Source organism: Atractosteus spatula, chromosome 7, assembly GCF_055471065.1.
Source record: "Atractosteus spatula isolate fAtrSpa1 chromosome 7, fAtrSpa1.hap1, whole genome shotgun sequence".
Lineage (NCBI taxonomy): Eukaryota > Metazoa > Chordata > Actinopteri > Semionotiformes > Lepisosteidae > Atractosteus > Atractosteus spatula.
In genome coordinates, this window is record NC_142712.1 from 17,198,369 (window position 1) to 17,222,546 (window position 24,178).

Below are 24,178 nucleotides of genomic sequence, written 5' to 3' on the forward strand. Positions count from 1 at the left end.
ATATCCCAGCCTTTCTTTTTATAACAGTTAACTCAGTTAACTGATTAATTTCCATCTTTGAAAATGTGAATAGAATGTGATAAGTGGCTTCATCCACTCTGAACAGAAATAGTTCAGAACATCCATCTTATACAGGGTCACAGGGGATCTGGAGCTTAGCTCAGAAAGCAACAGGCATAAGGAAGGATACACCCTGAACAGGACCCCAGTTCTTCACAGGACACGGACAGAGAGACAAACTTGCATACCAGAAACCCATCAACTTACTAGTATGCCTTTGGACTGGGGTTGGAAACTCGCAAAATCACAGGGAGAACATACAAACTCCACACACATAAAACTCCAGGAATTGAACCGTGGGTCCCAGCACTGCAAGGCAACAATGCTTGCCACCAAGCCCAGAACATAACAATGGTTAAAAAGAAAAGGAAGAAGTTATTCAGCTCATTTAGTGTGTTTAGTCACTATTAGGTAACTGATCCAAGGATTTCATCTAGTCTTTTCTTAAAAGAAGTCAGGATATCAGCATCAACAATGTGGCTTAGTAGCCTGTCCCAGACTTCCACAAGCCTCTGGGTAAAAAAAGTGTCTCCTGGTCTCAATTTTAAAAGCACTTGTGTCCTCTGGTTTGTTTTACTGTTCATTTCCAATAAATCCATATTGCTGACTTAGTCAATGTCATTGAGAATTCTTGAAGAGCTGAATAGTCTATTCATCACTCAAAAGTATTAATTCTTTTAGCTTGTTAGTGACCGACATTCCTTTAAAGAATGTTTCAAGTTCTATTTTCTTATAACCTGATGATCACATTTTATGCAATGTGGTTTTAGTAGTGTACACTTTATGCAATATTATCAATGTGGTATTACTAGTCTAGTATTTTAACATCCCAACTTGATTTCTACATTTTTAACTGTACAACGTACTGTATATTCTAATATTGTTGACCTTTCCATGGTTTACATCTAAAAGATGTAAGTGGCATGTTAACAAACACACTTTTCAAAAGTAGATTATCTGATTTCTGTCTTTTCCATATTGCAAGTAGTTTGATTTGTGTTTGATTTTCTGTGCTTGTCTACATTGAACATCAGTTACTGATTTGAATTTTAAAAAATGGGTAAGAACCCAAATGTTTGCTTCACCTCTGTCACCACTATTACAAGATTGTAATTTTGTTTGTAAGATTGTAGGGAGACCATGACGTTACCATGACTCACTAAATTAACATTTAGATGCATGTTGTTTTGTGTAATATTTGTTGGCTCTTTATATTATAATACCATCTTTTTAAATAATAGGTACAGATGAAGCCATACAAACTGGTCACCTCTTTCGCAACCTGGTCAAGCGACATTCTTGTGAATTTTCAATGAAAGTAGGCAAGGGATATCTGGTGATGGGTAAAGACGGAGAAACCACAGACACCAATGGAAAGTAAGTAAACCATATCAGATTCAATTTTCTCTGAGCTTTGTATTCATGTTTTGTCATTTTACAGTATGTGTCCTAATTATCTAACAGTGATATACAGTAAAAAACTCTCATAGAATGTTAATGACTCTGCATTATACTGTATAGCAGATGTTTCCCTGAGAAGCTAAAATCTTAAGCAGCACATTCAGACTTCAATATGTGACCTTTCAGAATATAAAGAAGTTGTAGCTAAGCACTGGGAAAGGCACTTTAATGTAACATATGCATTTGCCTTTTCTCCCCATTAGTTTTCATTATTGTACTGTGACATTAAGATGCAATGGTATAAAATTAATGTACACTGGCTTTTCCTCAGGATCACAGCCCCTTCAAAAATAAAAGTAAACAATCAAGGCATTTACTGTATCTAGTGACGCAATATACATTTGGTGATTTGATGATAATGACTGTTTCTGTTACAGTATCCAATATTTCCTTAATCATGAAACATGGGTTGAGGAAATTCCGGAAGAAGGAAAATGCAAGGCAAGCAAAAGCCGAAAAGCTTGCAGTTTACTCCATGATTTCATGCAGGAGTACGAAATAAACCAATGCAGGTTTTAAATGAAAGCACTACACAGTGACTATTCAATACTTTGTATTACACTACTAAAAGGTAATGTATAGAATGTCACTGTTAGACAAAACATAGAAACTAATAAAACACTACACCTTTCCTTTAAATCATACTTTTAATCATTCCTAAAGTTTTTAAAGTACTTGTGCATATGACAATAAACTGAAATAAAGTATGATTACAATAAAGTACAAGAAATAGTTTATTATATTAAAGTTTCTGAGCATCTTGTTTTTTGTGTCTTAATGAATGCTGAAATAAAACAGTTCATTATAATATTTTTCACACATCTTCTTTAGATTCTGGGGCCAATGCCAATCTTTTAAATTATATAATTGGAACTTAACTGGTGGAGCATTTAATGTAAAATTTGGGGAAGGCAGATGGTTGGCTGCTAAACATTTTGTAACGCAACACTAAACTTTTTCATGATAAAATTAACACAAAACAACAAAATTAAACTAAATTATCCTGCATAATCAATAATGTGCAGAACACTGACAGAAATAATACACAGCAGAGCTCCACATAAAGCAGAACTGTGCTTTTTTGGTGTGAATCCCCTTTTCTGTGTTTGGGTTTCAGACTGCCATATAAAAATCTCACACAGAAAATGTACAGTATATATATATATTATATTCTGTATATTACCCCAGGAACTTTAACATCTCTATCATTTCTACATGAACGACACCCTATAAAACATTATTTGTTTGGTTCAATATAACTGGGAAAACAGCACAACATACACATTTAATAGATAAACCATTTAATATCATTTCTGTGTTTAAAACATAAATATTTTTATTTTTCCATAACATGGTTCTCTTAGTAAAAGGAGTAAATTACTGTATTCAGTTTTACAGTGACAATAGGCTACTAAAACAACAGACCAGTGCTGGCGTCTATAGCTATACCATCTGGATTCTACAGCTACGCTATGGCTGTGGGTGCGATACATTGAAACTCTAATGTATACATTCATTCAGTCATAGGAGAAAGAGGGTGACCATATGACTCCATGATTTAAAAGGGAAAGTTTTGTTTTACCAGGATTCAAAATACTGTGATTATTGTATGTTCAAAGGATGATGTAATACAAGTCTTTACTAAACAGATATTCTGCTACTGGATTGAAAACAATAGTGGCAAAAACTTAAATCTAACCTTCAAGTGAAATTCAAGTTTTTTTTTCCCCCATGAACTCTATCAGTTTTGCCTCTGAGCAATATTTACAGAATGGATACCTGTATATTGCCAAAACAAATTATCTGGGGCTATAAGTGCAAATTATACTAAAATGCCCAACATCATATCAAGAGTCTTTCACAAAAAATATAATCAGAAAAGTAGTTCCTATCAGTTTAGGAAGCCCCATTATTGAAACTACACAATTTTGCCTGTGTTCTTTACCAGAAACTGTTTGTCTTGCTGATGCAGTACCTAGGGTAATAACATGCCCAGTTTGTGTGATCTAGAGTTTATTTAGCAGACTCTGCTCACTGTGGTTAAGTTATACCTATCCAGAAAGAAAAAAAGAGCTAGATAAGAAAGCAAGGATGTGAACTCATTCTTTTCAGATTTTAGAACATTTGTTAACTGGAGAGCCTTGGCATCAGCACTGACAGCATGGATGTTAAATTACTTCATTTTCACTTGGATACTGAGCAGGCAGCCTGTAAAGCCTTGAATAGATAACTCAGCCCCCTGGGGCTCATTGTATGTTTCAGCATCATCCTCAGATTGGGTTTTCTAGGCAAATGAAAAATCCGGCATAAAAGCCACTTTCAGACTTTCAGAAAGGTCTCATTTATTTCAGATAGGGAGGTCAACGGGCTCCATGGTCACAGGTGACATGAAAAATGGACAGACACATTAAAACTCATCATATTGAAGCTTTGATAGACGGAATTGTTAACTTTGAATTTGAAATCTTGTCTTTCTTGCATTAAAAACTGTATTCTGTTGTTGGTGAGTTTCTCCACGGTTTAAAGCCACGGTTTACTTTGTTTCCACGACCGATTCCAAACGTTACAAGGAATCCGTGCCCTGACTCATGATTGCAATGACGTTCATCATATCATTAGCACAGTGTAGCAAGCAAAGCGCATTATCTGAGCACGGCTGTGGTTTAGGAAATTAATATTTTCTGATGTTAATCACTTCCGGTAACGGTAGCAAAGACAAAAGTTTAAAATCCTGTTCTCTCTCAGAGTATTATGGGGCCAAGTGACACCCTACTGCCAAACTGAATTCAGTTTAAGAATGGCTAGTTCAAATCAAAGCATTCTATGCAGTGCTGTCTAACACCAGAGATTTTTAGCTTCAGTACATTTTTAGAACAACTTCAAGGGATTACAATTACCAACCTATAAGTTTCTTACAGTACAGGTCCAGGTTTTCTAAACTAAAGTTTTTTTTTAGAATTTGGGTTGGATGTCTGTTAGGCACTAGCTGTAGAATACCCACACACTACAGGAATGGGTTTGTTGTGGCATGACTCTGAGGATACAGAACCGTGCTTAAACTTGAGCACACAAAATGGATTCCTATGAATGGGGCAGGAAAATTGTCAAAAAAAGGCTGAAATGCATACAAGTACACAAATTATGATCCAAGCCACATTTAACATTTACATCTCTTTTTCACATAACTTCAACCATCTTTCAAATTTTAACAGCACCACAAAATGACTTCCATTAGTCTCAACAGAGAGTGAATTTGGTTGAGCCTCATGTCTACTAAAACAAAAAGGCAAACATTTTATCTACTCTCCATTAAAGGTACTAGTTCATTTTTAAAATAAGGCCAACTAACTTCAGAAGAAGTTAGAAGTAAGGAAGATTAAATAATTTTCTATCCCGCTGAACAGATGAAGACAATAACAGTTTACCAAACCTTACATTATTACTGGGATGAAGCTTATAATATGCCAGAACCCCAGATCCAACAAATCCACCCTTAAAATTGTATTAGGCATCTCCGTGAAATGTTAAAGTGCCACTATTGAAAGATTTTCAATTACGTAGCACTATGAAAATGCCTTATGATTATTGAGACTTTAGGTTAAATTATCCATTTACATTATTAAAAGGATTTTAATTATAACATTTGAATTAACATTTAGTGTCAACTTCCATTCTGCCAGAGGGTAGAAGAGAAAGTGCCAGCTTTTCACTCACAGCTTCAAATCTTAAGCAAGGATCGCTTCACATTAATTCTTCTGTAGACATGAAAACATTATAGAAAACAGTAAAGAACCCTTCGACCGATCAGTTCCTTACTTTACAGTTTTACAATGTGTCTTACAAAGATACTGCTCAATGCAAGCCCTTCTGAAAAGTAAAAATATTTTGTTTGATTCTTTTCAAAGTGATAATATACTGTACCAGCAAAGTTTTGTAAAGACCTGCCAGCAAACACACTTACAGTACATACTGTACAAGTATGACATTATTTTAAGAGAAGCAAACCTTAAGAGTCATTCCAATGTTTTCTGCATGTACTCTTTCAGAAACATCTTTTTAACAGTTTACGCATGATGTTATTTAAGATCAAACTCGCATGTGATACATCAAAGAAACAAATATGCTTGTGTAAAAACTTGAAATAAATCACAATCATCCCCTTGATAAGATAATGCTTAATCAGTTTATTAATGCTTTATCAACCCTGCAGCATTCAGTAATGCAATTTGTTGAATTGGTTCAGCTTTACTTTTTTGGTTTAGATAAACATTTTGCCGCTTTAGAGGTGTAGTGTCCAATGACCATGACAAATAATCCTGATAGTTCAGCAGAATTTACAATGAATTATTACCATGAAATTAAATGGTACATGAAACAAGAAAACTAGTAAGGCCTGGTAACAAACTACTTTTGTCTTCTATCAAAGCATGTAAAAATCTGCTGCATTTGTATAACAATCCACTGCTCCATTCTTTTTTTTTCTCCTCAACTTGTTTTTAAAATTTGTGCTTCACCTTAATTAACATTTACTAGTGTTCCAAAACGAGGAGCTTCAAGTTCTTCTGTTTCAGATTTTCAGTTCATTGTGTTACTTAATGGCTTCTGTCAAACAGTTTCTGTGGCAAACCAGGACACTCATAGCTCTGTTCCTCCTGACTTAAGCTTGTTCAAATATCAAGCCTCAGTAAAGTGAACCTTTTCTATTAAGACCAGTATTGACTTACCATTTGGGGGCACTTCTTTATTATATAACAAAGCATCAGAAGAAACCATTCTTTGCATGTGTATTTCTAGAAAAAAAATACATATTTACATATTAAATGGATGTTTGTGATGTCATTTTGAATGATTGATCATCCAGTGTTTCAGCAACAGTTGCATGAGCATTAAATCACCTCATTAGTGAGAGTGGAGTGGGCACAGGTAATAAGGTGAATTAACCTTTTGAATGTCAAGACTGTTGAAAACCAAGGGAAAAAATTGAACAGAACAGGACAGAACAAACAAGCTCCCTCTTATGAATACAGTAAAGACTGTATGCCATTGGTATGTTAGGGGCTGGATAAAGTTACGTCAGACACACTTTCCAGCAATGGAGCCAAGGATTAAATGACGAATATAGGTTTTGTCCTATAGGTTTTTAACCAGATGAAGGTAAGAAAGTGTGGTGCAGAAAGGCAGAATGACGCAGTAGCTGCTGTTTACAACAGATCATCTGATAGGGAGTGTCTAGCTGTTTAAGTAAATCACTTGTAGTGATTCACGGCAACCACAAAACAGCATCTGGAACATGGCACAAAGCATGCATCACAAATGTAAAGCTTGTATTATTTCCAGCAGTGACCACACACACCACAAGCTTGTGACTTTAACAGTAGACGTCCTGTTGTTGGAATGGAACGCCAGTCAACTACCTACAAAAGAAGATTGTCATTTTCCTGATAGGTCAGTGATTTTGTCACTTTTAAAAGTTTTTTTTTATGGGCAGTACATTATGTGGTTTATGGATGCTGAAATAAAGACTCCTGGCCAAACGTATTTATTACGCTGAGATCAATAATCCGCTGTTACAAAGATTTTCCAAAGCAAATCGCCCCACATTTATTTTACAATTTGCCACCTCATTTTGAACTGTTGGAGGTTGAACATAATTCAGAGTCTATGTCTATTCAATAGCCAAAAAATCCAAAGTGCCCTAAAAAAGAGGACTGAAACAAGTGACTTTTTCCAATTCAATGTTTGTTAACTTTTTCAAATAGATAAAATTCTACCATTCAAATAAACAATTACATAGTGTTTAATGTAGACAATGTCTCTTTCTTGATAACTTGTGACAAAATTCTGCTCGAAGTCTTGTTTCATGCACTGGTAGAAGTTAATGACCATAACACTGCACATGATTGGGGTTAGAAAATATGACCATACCGTGAATTGAATGCACAGTATATAAGGTGTTCAGAAAAAAAAACAACAAAAAAAATTAAATACTAAAGAAAAGTGACAGGAGTGTTAAGATACTTTTATGACCTGCTCTGTGGATGTTAATATACAATTCACTGTCAATTTAAATGACAGCACTGACTAATATGGTGTTTTCAATATATTTTTGATAGATTTTATTTATCTTGTTTTTTACCAGCCTAGAAAATACTCATGACATACCGAATTGTGCGTTTCATATTAACTTCCTAGTACAGGTCTCTTTCATATTAGCAAAATATAACCAAAGACAGCTTTAGTCAAGGCATAACACAAAGGGAAACCACCTTTACTTTAGGCTTTGCTTAATGTATGTACTGTATACGCCCCCTAGCCTGTGAGAAAAGTGTTTATCTCATGTAGGGAAGCCCACAAGAGGATACAGCACAAATACTACAAACCTGCTGAAATTAACTTCATCAATAATGATTCTATTATATGGGATGTCTAGATTTTCAATCAATATGACACTTTTAAAGTTGGGTTAGTATTTACAATGTGTCTTATATCAACCGTTTAAGTGGTTTGATTGCTAATATTTCTTATTGTTACTGGACCTTGTACAGCCCTGGCAGTATCCAAACCAATTTAGGCCACGTGTTTCTTAGTTACAAAAACTGATGTTTTAAAATGTTTAAAACCCAGAAACAGGCAGATTTTTACAGATTTCATTTGACAGAAAATTAAATGAAGGCTTCTCCAAGCAAATGCATTCCACTACCACACTCATGAGTCAGATACAGAAAATACTATACATGAAGTGAAGGATGGCTAGACTTACAACTGGCTAAAGGAAGAAAACAAGTCTCCTCAATCTCTTTGCAGCAATGAAAAAAATTCCTACACTTTTCAGCGACAAGAACAAGCCCCAACTTTAGCGAGCCAATGTTCACTAATGTTCTGTGCTAATTCATGAAAAAAATAGATCTATTTACAGAAGGAACGGTACCCATTCCTACAAGCTTTTTGATTTAATGGAATGCAAGCCTTTGAGGAATGAGATTCAATATGAATTTTACTTGGCAGTGAGCCAAATAAAAAACTCCTCCATACCTGTAGTTTTCTAACACAAGTCCACTTTTTTGTCACTTATTGTACTCCAGATTCATCTTAAACTGTTTTTAATTCCACAAAACAATCTGGACTCTTAAATGCTATTGCAGAGATCTCACCTCCATTATGTATACATTTGAACACTTCACACTTTGTTTCAATTGAATGTATAATGTTGAGGCAGCTCTGTTTTCTATGGACATGTATTTCAAGGAATTGTTCAGGAATTAATACAACCAGATACCATATACTATACACAGGGCTTGGATGACCAGTAGAACCATATCACAAGAAACTGGTAGAATCCATCAAATACCAGCTACTCAATGTTTTCTTTCACTTTAAAAATGTTGAGAATACTTCAATAGAACGTTTTGAACATGGTATTTCTTTGGTCAAGTGTAAGAGATTTGAAATCTAGGATTTGAAGCATTAACGCTGAGTAATTTTGTTCCAGTATTGGTTCCTGTTATTGTTTGCCATGGAAACTGACTTTACAGAACTGAATTGGAGCTAATAATGAGCAGATGGATGTTAATAAAGTCCGATAAAGTTGATGTTTGGCAAATCAAACATTTAAAAATTAGAAAAATAACCTTCAAAAAATAAAACCATGTAGAAAAAAGGAAATAAATTAAGACAAAACTAAATCCATTCTGTTTTTTTCTTTTTTTTGGATTTTTTTTATAAAAATGGTGAATTGTGCTGTCAAATTTTTGCAATAAATACTACAGAGATCTCAAAAGTTCAAGGCTGGGGAAGTCCAGAACTCAACTTTGCCATCAGCAGCCTTCCACACAAAATACTAGCCTGATTTTGATTTATTGAAGGTTTTAGGAGAATTTGAAACTGTAGACGAAGAATTAGTGATTGATATCATATACAGCATATACTATATATAAATATAGAATAAATATACAACAAACGTAAATGCACAGATGGTACTTGAGAATTAAGTGAACAGATTGATGTGATTTATTTCTTTAAAAAATTAAATTACTTTCTCAGTGAAATGAATGTAAAGAGCAACGTTGCTGCCTCCTTATTCTACTCATATCTTGAGAAGAGGACGACCATCTTTTTTATGTTTTTTTTTTTAAAACTGGATAAGCTACTGATAAATTAGCACTGCTCTCTCCATGGCTGCTCTGATAAGCTACAAATGTCATGCATTTGGAAACGCTACTACTCCTCAACTCTCCAGCTTGTTTCTTTTGCTACAGAAATGTTTTAACTTGTTTCTTTATCCACATGCCAATGTATGTGGTTAGCTTTTTTATATCTACAGACATGTTTTACTTTTATCCTTCAATTCACCTGATAAAAGAATTGTATTTTTCTTAAATAAAATAGAATTACGAGTCCGTTAGCTCTTGTGGTTGAAGTTTCTCACACTGTTAGCAGAAACCCACATAAAGCAGATGTTTTTTTCTTCTTCTTGTCAGGTGAGAGCTTAGGTTTTATGATTTCCAGATTTGCTAATGTGCAAAGTAACATAAAAAATGCACCATTTTATATGTCTCCGGTCAGTGCTTGTTTGGCAAATCTCAGGAAAATTTTGCTGGCTTTACTGCAGATAACGGTAGACTTTGAAGCAGTGGTTCCCCGAGTCTGCAACCACAACGTGTCCATCAGAGGTCAGTGCCAGGCCTTGGGGTCCATACAGGGGGTCTGCTGTGGTGTTAATGTAGGACAGGAAGGATCCTGAGCTGTCAAATACCTGAAAGGCATCAAACTTGAACAGTGAGCACATTCTTATTAAGGTAACATGCTACTACTCTCTTAGAATGGTCTACAGTTTGGAGCTGTTGAAGGTGGGTTTTCATTAAGTACAGTAGAAATAAGATGTACATTTTTGTGGAAACTTCAGATTAATGCAGGCATGCAGTACAGGTAATACTTGGAAATGCAAAAAAAACCCCAAAACAAACATTAGTACAAATAATTGTGATCAATAATAAATCTAATTTTATTTGGATTATTGACCTCGAGACCCCTTTATATACAAGGACATTTACTGGAAAGTCTGAACTCGCATTTGAAATCAACCCTCCAGCCATCAATTTTATTTAAAATACTTTAAAACATCAGATAACACGGTGGAGCAGTGGTTAGCATTGCACAGCCTTGGGGCCCCGAGTTCAATTCCAGAACTACAGTGCTATCTGTGTGGAGTTTGTATGTTCTCCCTATGTTTGCGTGGGTTTCCTCCGGGTGCTCCAGTTTTCTTGGACAATTCAAAGACGTACTAACTGGCTTCTGGAAAGATTGGCCCTGGTGTGAGTGCATGTGTGTTTGTGTCTGTGTGTGCCCTGTGATGAATTGGCATCCCATCCAGGGTGTATCCTGCCTTGGGTGCCTTGTTTGCCAGGATAGTCTCCAGCTGCCCCATGGCCTTTTACTGGAAGGAGCAGTTAGGACAGATGGATAATAATCATTGTCATATCAACACTTAATCACATAATCATTGAAGCACAATGTCTCCCGAAATCAGAACACGTAACTGAGATATCCAGGTGTTATCAAGTAAGAATTCATTAGTAATTTACAGCCATTTTTCCCCAAGTGCTGCCATTATAATAATACAACATTCTTTCATTTTCAGCCCAGTGCTGGATAAAGGGCTCACTATAAAGTAACAAAATGAAAATAATTCTGATAAGCATTCTCACTAATGGGCAATCACATTATCAAAAGAGGAAGAGAAGTATGCAAAAGCTTAGAAACTTTAAGAGAAAATTAATTACCCTGAGAAATCACCACAGCTGAATATAATAAGAGACATTTAAGTGTTCTTTTCAACAATAAAAAGACTGAGAACTGTTGGGATAACAGGATTTGTGGATATGAAAAAAAAATTCTTCAGCCAGGTGAAAAAAAAGGAACATACAGACATACATACATACAGAAGAAGAAAGTTATGGACCGATGAGAAAATGTAAATTTGTCAAAACGTAGTTTGGTATACTGAATATTTGTTAAAGGAACATATTGTCTCTACTGTGTAGCATGCTGGAGGATATATAGTGGAAACTAATTAGCCTAAAGAATTAGAATTAACTTCAGAATTATCCAGGTAACTGAGTTTTATCCAGCCTGGCCACCATAGTGATTGACAAAAGATTATTAAAGCAAATGCTTCTGGTCTAAATAAAGTTCATTCTATCCCACAGGCCACTCTGAATTGAGCCACAAAACCAATACTCTTCAAGCAGTTCAATAAAGCAACAAATCTATCTGAAGCTCACCTGTATTCGGCTGTTTCCCCAGTCTGCCACGATGATGTTACCATTTGCATCAACGGCCACCCCTGTTGGAGCATTGAACTGACCATTTCCTTCTCCGTGAGAGCCAAATTTGAAAAGGAACTCTCCATCAGCACTATACACCTGAGGAAATGAAGACAAACTTGAGTTGCCAAACAACCTGCTAAAGGGGTGGTATCCTAAACAAAGAATCCAGGATTCAATACTCACTGTACATTCTACAACCTGAGCTTGACTTTGATTTATAAATAATGAGTAATTTCTTATTCAATACAATATCATAAGAGACAATGTAACAGGATAAGATAAGATCACATTATTGGCCATATACAATTTCTTGCATTAGGAATTTGTCTTTTCACATACCCCAGCTTCCTCTCCATAGAGAAGCTTGGGGTCAGAGCGCAGGGTCAGCCATTTATACAGTGCCCCTGGAGCAACTGGGGTTAAGGCCCTTGCTCAGGGGCCCAACAGAGTAGGATTCCTCTGCCAGCAGTGGGATTTGATCCGGCAACCTTCTAGCCACAGACGCAGATCCTTAGCCACAGTGCTACCCCTCCGCCCCAAAAGGTCAGTGAAAGTTTATTATAAAATCTGCAAGTGGAAAAATATCCAACTTACCTTGACAGAGTGATTATGAAAGTCTGTCACCACAATTTCATTCTTGTTATTTACTGCAACGAAGTGAGGGCCTTAAGACACAAGAGGAGAAAGGATGGCAAGAGAAAGGAGAGAGAATCCATGGTCATGACAAACAAAAGGTACTGAATTCTCATTTCGTTGCCCACTGGAGTGATTGTAGATAACCTGCAGCTGGGTTTCAGGCAAATATCCTTGTGTTCCTCACAAAAAAGTCTTACATGTCAGGTTGAAATACTTTTCCGGGAAGAAATTTCATGATTCATTATGTGTATATTATCCACAAATCACCTTTTGGTTAAATATCTTAACAGAACATAATTTAAAACCTTCTCTTAAATTAAATAATATAGAAATAAGGTGATCTGCAGATCTTCCTCTTAAATGCTCCAGTAAGAAATAAAAACATGACTGCCAGTGTTAGCCAAGAACTGAGACAAATTGTTTTTCAGCTGCAAGTAGCATTTTTTGTTTGGTTTTTACAAGTCTAGGACTTTCACTGGTACAGAATTACCTATTCACTTCAGTAGACTTAAGTAATTTAAATCTTAATATCTGGTGATAGTAGATATATCTATATGTTTAACTGGCAAATAATTATAGTGGGAAAGGCATTAAAGCTACCTAAGAACATCTTAGCATTGGATCAATAGAAAATGATTATTCAAATTGTGTCGTCAAAAAACGAGTTGGAATACTGAATACTGAGACAGCTGACTCTCACAGAAGAAAAGCTGTAAAAAATATATTGACTAATAGGCTCTTTCTGGGTGAGAAATGGATGAAACAAATTCAACTTGCCAATAAGGAAACAAATCTTCCACCCAACCAGGTTTTCCCAAAACTAATGCAATACTAAAAGTAATTAAGAAAGTTTAAGGCTTTATAACTAAAATTGTGTTTTTCCATTGAATGTGTAACTGCATTAGAATATTTTCTATAAGTTTCTATTCGAATGCAGTTAGTTAATCCACCAATTTTTAACTGGACCTAATAAACCAACCCCCTGCAAATTAAAACTGAAGGTAGTTCTAACATGTACTGTATACTGTACAGTATATAAAGTTAATGAAAGTGTTTATAAGACTTGTAAAAACTGAAAGCACAGCCTTGGGAATTAAAGCACACAATACTTACTGAACACGGGGCCAGATTTACTAAGCTTTTGCTCCAGTGCAAAGTTTGCACCACTTTTTTCTAAAAGGAATAAAAAAAAAGGTAAGGTCAGAAATGAAAAAAAAGGGTCTTCCTGCACTCTCCCTTTTTAGCAGCTCCAGCACTTGAAGTAGAGGATAAAAATGAAATTGAGAAACTCATGCAAGCACAAAGTGGCACACCTTGATGACTGATGGCATCAACCAGCAACTTGCGTTCTTCTACTCAACAGACACGTTACTGCATCAAACAGTATAACCCCCAGGGACATCCTTGGACTGGGTTAAATCACATCACTGAAATGTCATGATTCATTATTTCAGGTATATTTTCCACAAATTTCCTTTTGCTAAAATATCTTAACAGAACATAATTTAAAACCTTCTCTTAAATGAAATAATATAGAAATAAGGTGATCTGCAGATCTGAGTTAGCCAAGAACTCAGACAAACTGCAGGGTTTTTTTTTCAGCTGCAAGTAGCATTTTTTCTGTTTGTTTTTACAAGTCCCATCTAGCAAACGTAAAGTATATTAATTGGTTAAAACATTATGACCCCCTCTCAGTAGCAACTCCTTGGAAAGTTCAATTTCATGCCATGCTTCAAGCAGGATTGTCTTCAGCTGAAGTTGTTGAGAGGTTCTACCAGTTTTCAACAGGATTGAGACCAGAGGATTGTTCTGGTCAGGGAAGGCGATAGAACTTGTATTATGCTTCCAGAGCCAGTAATGCATTGTCTGCCATTTGCCTGTGGGTCAGTACTGAACTAGGGAGTTCCCAATATTGTAGCCACTGGCCACTGGGAGCCCAGCACTTAGTATCAAGGTTACATCTGGGTACAAGGGTTCTGTAAAACAAAAAGGCATTCCTGCAACACAAAGGAAGTGTCAATATTTAAAAAAAATCTACAGTGGTGGGCCAGAGGTGTATTTGGTTTATCATCATCTCTGGCGTTAAGAATTCTTCTGATCTCTCCCTGACTCCTATTACCATACAGCAAAACTAATGACCAGCGGGCATCCTCCAGAGCCTTTCATTCTGCCCTTATTACCCATGTTGAAAATACAGCCCAACAAAGTGTGAGAATCCCTCACTCTGGGTTCTCTGACATCTAATTCGTACTTTGTCTCGTAATTACAAGTAGAAATCTAAACAAAAATCTAGATCTTTTCATTCATTAAAACCACTGTACAACAGCTCAGAACTGGATGCCCTGTACTATTTTAGCTGTGTCATCAGCACAGACAGCCCTGGTGCTGTATATTCCCTTTTCAAGCACTGACCTACAGTATCCTGATCAATCAGCTTCTAGTCACCTGGATTTACCTTGCCCACCATGAGCAAAACATCTTCATGTGCAAATCTGACATTTCTTCTTTTCCAAATTCACACCAGACTGTGTCAGCACACATCAGAAGCCATAAAAGGGTGATTCCCTTCGAGTGAAGACTGGACACGGGGATACTGTAGCTCTTGGCTAGACATCTGCACAGGAAATATTGCGCTTGGTATTAGTTAGCTGAAACCAGGCTACCCAACGCAAGGCTGTTATTTCTAACTTCAGTAAACCTGTGAAAGAGGTTATTTAAGAAGGCACACCACAGTAGATGATTTGATTATGGGACTGGAGGATGCTCACTGATCCCAAGACCCTGCCCAATGCATTCATATAACTAAAGAGAAAAAGGAATAGATGAAAACAACAATGAAATAATGAAAAAAAACAATTATATGCATGAAAGAATAGAAAATAAAATAGGTGAATATATGAAATGTTGGCTGTTTAACATGTAGCATCTTTCTAACAGTGCACTGGATCACAAGCATTTGTAAATCTGGCCCAGTTCTCTTCATGTTTCTGTGTATGTGGCAATACCACCGAGGGAAAAAAAGTCACAATTTAATAAGATGAAAAAAGAAAAGCTTTCTAGGCCAAAACAAAGTCCTTGAATTTGTTCCACCAAATGACTAATACAAAATGAAATTTACTGGAAAACATTCTTTGCAGAATTAAAGAGTTTGGCTTACATCAGTAATGTGCTGTAATACAGGAGAAAAGCTGTATTAAGAGGACTGAAATTCTATTGGAAGTACTGACGCCACAATGTAAGAAAATGTTAGAAAATCTAACTGACAAGAAAAGGAAGTCAGATTATAAAAGATGTCATCTTTCAAAGTACGCATCTGCTATAAAAATCAGGCCAGTTCTTTGTATTTGTTTCCTCTGAGCGAAATCGTTTTTTACTAAAGTGATTGTTCGAGAGCTAATCTGCAACCTTCCACACGCTCAGCAAAGTTTTTAAAGTAAAATAAAGCGGCAAAATAAAATCTAAAATGCTTTAATAATATACTGTATATACAACAAGCTGATGCAAAATTAGTATAGCAAATTGAATGAATTCTGTATGAACTCGTCTTTGGTAGGAAAAGATTTCTATATGCCAAGCCCGTTTTATCCTTGCAGCACAGCTCAAAAGAACATATCTGTCTATTTAAATAGACCTGGAAAGCCTGTTTGTATTCTTATACAGTCTTCTTCTTAACACCAAGGGTTTTACATAGTGACATATATGCCAAAGAAAAGTCATCAGAGCTCCTTATTTCTGCCCAGTGTACCTGCAAACTGCCTGTCTGATGTGCCCCTTGCTCCAAACTTAGTCACGAGTTTGCCGTTCGACTGGAAGATGAAGACACAGCAGGCCTTGTTGTCAACAGCAATGATGTGCCCATTGCGATCTACAGCTACTCCCTTTGGCCCCATGAGGCGGCCAGCTCCGATTTTATTCTGAAAGAAGACGACAGTCGGTAAAAATTCATCTTTCAGCAATTTGTCAGGCTTTTGAGGCATCACAAAGTGATTTTGATCAACGCGGCATTCATCCTTTTAAAAAACCCGAATTTGAGTTAGCACCAAGGTCAAACACATTCTGCCATGTAATAGTTTGACCGTGGATGCAAAAAAAAAGTTAGGGGAAAGGGCAGGGAATTACGAAAGCATATTGCCAAATAAAAATAAAATGTACACACAAAAATATTTCACGTGTAATAATGAGAAAATTATCTTTTATTATCGTGAAGCATAATTCATTACACGGTACGCTTGTTCTTGTTTAACGATAAGTGTGAGTATCCTCACAGTTATGTTGAGTGTATGTTCACATTAGGAATAAATTACTGTATTACATTTCATTGTGACTAAACCCCAATGGAAAGTAAGCCAATGCACATTCTGCAACATTGCACATTGTCACAAATACTAAATCCAAACATCTAGGTGAGCTATTCGTAGCTTCTAGATGCTGTCATTGCACAAGGTAATAGGTTGTTCGTACACTCAAACGATCAAGGACGAATTAATGAACAGTTCCATCTCCTCACCCTAAATGGGCTAAATTGCCTTAACCACTCTTTTGATGGTGCTTTAGAATTTTATATATCTACAGCAAAAGACAGGATATGCTGTACATATTAGGATCCTACTGTTGGAAAAGAAACATCATCCACAACCAAACTCGCTCACCTTGAATTTCCCGTCTGAGGTGAAAATGCTAACCCATCTGTTGTCATAATCAGCCACAATGATGTCACCATTCATATCCACGGTCACACCAGTAGGGCGCTGGAGCTGCCCGGGTGAGCGACCTCTGACCCCAAACCTCAGTTTAAACTGCCCATCGTTTGAGAACACCTTGGTAGGAGGACAGGGGAAAAAGAGTGATGCTTTCTCAAACTCCTGACGGGCCAATAAATCATGAGGAGGTAAAGTATCAACAAAAGGGGAAGGTCAATGTTCTTAATGTGATACAAACATTTAAGATTTCTTCCAATGATTATACTTCAGTAAAATTTAAATGTGCATAACAAAAAACACTTTCAGTGTGCTTATTATGTTAGCAATTAATTATCAAAGAAAGTGCTAATATGAGTTAATTAAAGAGTCTGGCACATATCTTGCTTGTATCCTTACAGGTATAAAATCAGTGCAAATGAGAAAAAAAAACAACTAAAGAGCTAGGAATAGAAAGGATACAAGTAGTCTATACTAAGCAACGTGCATACTTTTAAACAAGTAGCTGAGTTTCAAGTAGTAGTGTGTAAGTGCAACATTAGGAAAAGAATAAACCAATGAGTGTAAAGGCTAAGGTCCTGCGAAAAATAAATATGCATTGAAAGCTCACCTGAATGCACTGATTGTTGCTATCTGCCACCACAATGCGCCCATTGATGGAGGCAGAGATCCCCTGAAGATTAGTGAACTCTCCCTTCTCCCGGCCTCGGGTCCCTGCCATACAAACACACAGAAGGGTTCTTAAAGGTAATGATAAGTGTGTGGAACAACGTAACTTTTAAAACAATAAACAATAAACAAGTCCAGTAGCTCAGAATTAGGGCCTGGGGTTTCTGAATAATGCAGTTGCTTTGGATCCAGTGTTTGGAGAAACGAAATTGTTTATGAAATAAACACTTCAGAAAAAAAGCAAGTATCCACTTTCTGCTTATTCAGTAGCTTGACCTCCTGACAAACAGATGAATGATAACTACTGTAAAGCCTCGGTTGGTACCACTGATAATGCAGCTTTAGAGAACCTATTAAAATTCGTTTTCAAAGCAAAATCATTTAAGAAGAATTTAATTAGAAAGTATTTCCACTGTTTTGTGCTCAATATTCCTTGAGGTTTTACAAGGTACACTAACACAGAAGGAAAGTACACTCCTGGGACTATTTCAACAAGACAATAACTCCCATAGGTCTTTCCTTGAGTCTGGTCAGATTCAGAGTCTCAACTCACCAACGCGGTAGATCATTTCATCCTCGATGGGGTTCTCCTTCTTCTTGCCTGTACTGTACATGCTGGAGGGTCGGCGCACTGCCTTCTGCCGCACGTGCCCCCCACCGCCACTGGGAGACTTCACCCGCCGCTTGACGTCGTCAGGTGACTGGGGTACGTCAGACGGCTTGACCGCACGCAGGCGGAAGGGGCTGCCCCGCACCGGCTGGTCGTACAGCTTGAGGGAGAAAGAGAACTCTCCCTCAGAGCGGAGGGTGTAGCCCACTTCATATGTGCCATTCTTGTTGTCCGTCACCTCAGCCTCAGTGTAGCTCCCGTCCGGAGCGATGATCTCGGCACGCAGGATGGCGTTCCCCGTCTTCACCAGCTCCCCCTCCTTGTCCTTGGTGGTCACGGTGACTGTGGTGTGCTGCCCCACAAGGGCGTGCCGGAGCCCCTCACCTGTGGCCACGCTGGTGTGGCCCACGGCGCTCGTGGTCAGAAGCACTCCCAGGTTCTGGATGGAGCGTCGCAGCCCCTCGGTCTCCACCAGACAGTCCAGGTGAGCGTTCTCGTGCGGGTGCTCGGGGAAGTCGTGCCTGGCCAGGGCACTGACCCGTTCACTCATCTGCTTGCGGACCAGGAGCACCTCAGTAGCGCTGCCATGGCTCAGGGCCTGCTCTGTGAAGCTGCAGCTGCTCTGGATGTGCTCTTTGCCCTGCAGTAGAGAGGCCAGCTGCGCCTGCAGTACCTGAGGAAGGAGGTGAGGAGAGCAGAGAGTAAGTTAAAAACCTTAACTTACACCTTACAACTGGACTAGTGGACAAGTGTATTAGAACTTACATTTTTAACAATTTTATTCCAAAAATATTTTCATTCATAAAATGACTGATATGACCTGGTTTCAGACCTAAAAGCTTTCTTTGTCAATGTAAATGGCGACATGATGTTCTGGGAAGGTGACATTAGGACATCGATGGGGAAAAAAAAAGCTTCAGAACTGTACGCTTGTTGATGCCATCTGTTTTAGCGGATGACCACATTTTATAAAACAAAAAAATACATTAATTTAAAATTTAATGCATTTTAACATTCCTGACTACATGCTCCTTCCAATCTATGTTCAAAAAGTTTCACATTGAAATCGGCAACAATTTTCAAAATATAAAAGAATTTGCTGGGCTTGACAGATTTCTAGGATTTCCATTTACAGTGGTTAGATTCCACAATCATAAGAAAAAAATATACCAGCAATGGGGTTTTGAGTACAGAGAGTGGCTTAAATCGCAGCCATACTCTTCAATTCACAACTGCTGAGAGGTGAGCTCTACCTGTTATATGTCAGTGACGCATGTCTTAACATAGTTACCAGAGGTGCACACGGTCAATAAAACATTGACAGGCTCATAACAGTAATTATGAATGTGATATAAAGGGACACTTTAGAGATACAAGATACACTTAGAGTTGTAAAAAACAGGATGGCCCTAGTGAAGACTGAGCATAAAGCAAAAAAGGAAAAGGTTGACCTTCTGCTTGGCACTGCAGATGCTCTCTAGGTCTGTGATGAGGGCGTTCTTGCGGAGGTGCAGTGCTCTCTCCAGCTCCTCAAAGGTGCTGCTGATTTCGCTCACCGCTTCGTTCTTGCGCTCGGTCAGCTGCTTTGAGATCTCATTCACCAGCTCGATGGCCGCTGTCAGCTGGGGGAGCCTGAGGGGGGGAAGGAAGGAAGGGTGTGAGCCAGGTACCAGATGGACAGTGTCTCTGGGGTGGCTGGCTTTCAGTAAGACCCAACTGCTGGTTTCAAACCAGAATGCATTTCTTAAAGCAACATATCCCACTAAGCCAACATAATACCTAAACCAATCATTGTGTCACCCCTTTTTGCTTCCTTTAGCCAGCGATTTCCTTAAAAAGAAGCCAATTCCAGTACCAAAACAGACAAATTCCATTAAAAAGGTGTAGCAAATACTCAACTCTCTCAGCGGAAATTCTGCAACAGCTCAGTTTTGCTTAGCAATTCATAACGCATGCATGGGATTTCAACCTGCTGCTGGCAAGTTCAGTACAGCACCTGTTCCGAATGGCATCCAGTTGGTTCTTCAGTGCCGCCTTGTGCTGCTCTAGAACGTCACGCAGAGGAACAGTCACGTGCTCCCTGTGCTCCCCCTCCGTGCATTCCAGGCACATTGCAGTCTCGCACGACTCGCAGTAGAACTCCATAACCTGAGAGGCAAACCAGAGAGCCACGCCAAGTCATGCTACACCTCGAGCGACTTCTTTTTTTACTTTTAATAGAAAGACAAGAGTCACATATTTATTTTCCACAATCTTAAATCATAATATGTGTGCTCCTGAGTTACATGTTGCTCCCTGCGGAGCCATTTGCTTCTTTGTGCTGCTAGAGCACATTAATTCCCTTTTGTAGTCAGAGCTGCTCAGCAATAATGTCAACTGTGCAGGGCACATTTTTCAAGTTGTTTCCATATACAAAGATCTAGTGGTGCAGACATACTGGTGGAAAATTGTTCTTAATCCTCTCACCGAGAACTGGAATTTATTCTGTCAAGATATACACAGAAGAGCCTGTCACCAGGTTTTGGTTTGGTCATTATATTTTCTCACCTGTATGCTGTTGTAATCAGGCATTAAGATTTCCTTAAGTACTCTTTTCCTAAAGCAAATGTGTTTTTTAGCATCAGATTATTCTTAGCTGATGTCCTGCATGTTTTTACCCCCCAGGTTTTCACACAACTTTGTTGTACAATATGGTATGAAACAATAACAACATTAATGTATTTTTTTCCTCACAAAATCCAGAACCTCCATTTGTTTTGGGTGAGGCAGTCCCAGAAAAAGAAAACAAGTGAAAATTAAGATTTTAAGTAACATTAGACAAAAAAGAGGCCCTACAATTCAGCAAGCTTAGCTGAATTTCTGTTTCAGGCCTGTGCTTGGCATTGCACGTCTCCATGCTTTGACCCTCTTTGAAAAGGTCTATATCCTAGTGTCCCCTCTATCCACCCCTCGTCCCTACCCCCAGAGGCAGTGGGGTACCTTGCCCTCGTGGTTGGGGCAGGACAGGGGCTTGCCAGCTGCTGCAGCACTGACGGACTCCAGCACGCTGCAGGCCTCGGGCCTGGCACACTCTGGGTCTCGCTGCAGGACCTCCATCAGGTTGGTGATGAAAAAGTTGTTCTGCAAGGCAGCGACCCCTTTCTCAGGCAGGATGGAGGTCTGTCGGCACACTGGGCAGGACAGAGTCAGGGATTGGGGCGGGATGTAGTTCTGAAGACACCTGCAGAGACCAGCAAGAAAGAGACAAGGGACCTTGAGTACAATATGCAGCATTCAATTGCTTGTAAGACTCCACAGAGAATTTTAATGTAGTGTCTACAGAAGTCTTTGCTACTGATTACTACAAATATACAGTATATTTACTGTATATCACTTTATTGTTTGTCATAACATTTGATTCTTCAACCATCATTTCCAAATTTGTTCTCAACAGTTTTGTTACAGTATCTTTCTACCAACAAAAGCTGTGGCATACACATTTTTCTGTGAATTTTAGTGCCCAAATACTGATGATACAAATATTTTGGCTTGCATGCCTAGACTCACACAACCTTGGTTTGAAAACTTTACTATATATCACTATCTATTATTTTTATTGCAGCTACATGGAATAAATACAGACAAAAATCATAGCCCCACACTGTTAAATTATTTATCATTTACAGGTAAACTTTAATAGAGGTAGAAAATAAAAAAACATCCAAGAGATATCAAATATTTAGATAAACAATGGTTTACAGCGTGAATTATGTATGTTAATGTAATGATCTCAAAAGAGGCCGCCTTTGAATAGCACAATGCGTGTCTGAGGATTCTTGTCTGTGGATGAATCAGAGCAGTTGAAATGGCTGGAGGCTTCAAATCTTATTGTATTATCAACAATGCATTCACCATGCTCTAAATAGTTTACTGATAACTTCATAGTATAGCAAGAAGTAGTATGTCATGCAGTATCAAAGTTAAGAGAATAGCAACCCTTTCTCTATAACTGTGCAGTGAAACAAATTGCATGAATGCAAAAACATGCCTTTCATATAACCTTTTAATACAAGAATATGGGATCTCTATGAGCAGTGTAATTTAATGATTTTCAGTCACAATTAACTGTATATAACTAATATGCCAAGTGCTAAAAGTCACCTCCTTTAAAAAATAAATTAATCCTATTTTGTTTGTTGTTGTAAAATGTCAAATTTGAGAGTCAAAATCAAATCATTTGTATGCAGAAAGATGGGTTCCGTCATTGGAAATTTTAGGAAGTAGCGTAAGACAAATCCACAACTTCCAACGCACTTCTTTTAAAAAAAATCAAGGACAAATTTTATATGGCTCATTTTAACAAAGTTCATTTTTACAATTTCACCTGCCCTTAAAAGCTTTAAGACAAGAAAAAGGAAAGAGCAGCACTGACCAGCATGAAAAAATTCTCTCTAATTTGATGATATTTCAAGACCAATCCTGAGTTATTGGATAGGTGCAGAGATCCAGACTACTCCACATGGCCTATCCACTGTTGTTGACAGATATATGACAGAAGTGTTTTTCTAATGGGTGACTCACTTACCTTTCGCAGAAGGTATGCAGGCAGGGCAGGACTTTGGGATTGTGATAGTGGTCCAGACAGATGCTACACACCAGGAACTGCTTGTCTATTTGCCGGACAACAGGGCTGCTGCTGTTAGACTCGCGCTTCGCCATGGTAACCGACATTCAAAGAGGGCGCCACAGGGACAGGCAGCAGTTAACCTGTGAGGTAGCCCACACAGACAATTCAATTCAGGGAAACTACAATTAAGAAACCAAAATCCATATTTACACAAAAATAACTGCGATTTCCCAGTATGTGATCTAAGTACAGTACAACTAGCAAAATTGCTCCTTGAAGTGGTATATTTAGAAATCAGCTTCATTACATAATGGTGATTTAATTACATCTCAAAGCCATTTTTCCTTGGGCTGGAAAAGCAAAGAAAAAGCCCCGTGCTTGTTTTGTATTTGATTTGTAAATGGGTTTTTATTTTATTTCTTCTAGTCAAGTCTGATCATGGTTGCATTCACCATTTTCTTTATTTTCCAAAGCTGTGATTTACTCAAGCTCACAAAACAAATGCTAATAGCTTTCATAACATATACTGTACTTATATACAAAGAGTGAATTATTTAATTGTCACGTTTTTGTTTATAATGCTTCATTTAAGTTAAGCAAAATTAACTTTAATACCAGAAACGCACAATCATTGGTGGCCAAGATGACATATATCTTTCATGGGCAAGGACATTTTAGAGCATATATGGTTTTTTATAGGTGTTCCTGAATAGCCAAGATGCTTTCTGCTTTCTGAATGGAGTACTGAGAAGATCTTTTCTTAAAACATTTTCATTTCTTGGCTCACAGCTACAAACCCTATGACTGCACACAGGGGAGAAGGAGGAAGTAATAAAGAGAGTCCTCCCACTCGCCTACCTTCAAACAACTTATCTTTTAGGTAATACAACTGTATAGCAGATGTTCTGCACCAACTGAACAACAGGCACATAGCTCACCAACAGAACCTCATGCCTGCAAGGTTTTGGAAGGTCCAACCTTCCTGCTTGGGGAATTGTGGTCACAGTTGGCCAATGACACGACTCAGATTTGAATCCATGATTACAATGCTCAGGCAAGCGCCGTTACTAGTTGAACCTTGGTTTCAACCTGGAAAGGGTTGTGACAACCTCAG

At 37.9% G+C, this 24,178-nt stretch overlaps 2 protein-coding genes across 5 annotated transcripts in view; one reads left to right on the forward strand and one right to left on the reverse strand.

The window, feature by feature from the left end:
• Window positions 1–2,263, forward strand: part of c4 (complement component 4) — a 30,223-nt gene extending 27,960 nt beyond the window's left edge. For both annotated transcript variants that reach the window (XM_088922538.1, XM_088922540.1), the window contains 2 exons: window positions 1,302–1,437; window positions 1,899–2,263. In XM_088922538.1, the coding sequence (XP_088778664.1) occupies window positions 1,302–1,437; window positions 1,899–2,040 (278 nt within the window). In that variant the 3' untranslated portion in view covers window positions 2,041–2,263. The remainder of the gene's footprint in view (window positions 1–1,301; window positions 1,438–1,898) is intronic.
• Window positions 2,264–2,809: 546 nt separating this feature from the next.
• The window catches only part of LOC148830660 (tripartite motif-containing protein 3-like), a 51,949-nt gene continuing 30,580 nt past the window's right edge, over window positions 2,810–24,178 (reverse strand). For all 3 annotated transcript variants that reach the window (XM_088922542.1, XM_088922541.1, XM_088922543.1), the window contains 12 exons: window positions 23,023–23,204; window positions 21,438–21,678; window positions 20,455–20,606; window positions 19,910–20,090; window positions 18,402–19,131; window positions 17,790–17,893; window positions 17,132–17,299; window positions 16,228–16,396; window positions 13,596–13,655; window positions 12,441–12,511; window positions 11,802–11,942; window positions 2,810–10,273 (listed from right to left, as the gene is read on the reverse strand). In XM_088922542.1, the coding sequence (XP_088778668.1) occupies window positions 10,121–10,273; window positions 11,802–11,942; window positions 12,441–12,511; window positions 13,596–13,655; window positions 16,228–16,396; window positions 17,132–17,299; window positions 17,790–17,893; window positions 18,402–19,131; window positions 19,910–20,090; window positions 20,455–20,606; window positions 21,438–21,678; window positions 23,023–23,168 (2,316 nt within the window). In that variant the 5' untranslated portion in view covers window positions 23,169–23,204 and the 3' untranslated portion in view covers window positions 2,810–10,120. The remainder of the gene's footprint in view (window positions 10,274–11,801; window positions 11,943–12,440; window positions 12,512–13,595; window positions 13,656–16,227; window positions 16,397–17,131; window positions 17,300–17,789; window positions 17,894–18,401; window positions 19,132–19,909; window positions 20,091–20,454; window positions 20,607–21,437; window positions 21,679–23,022; window positions 23,205–24,178) is intronic.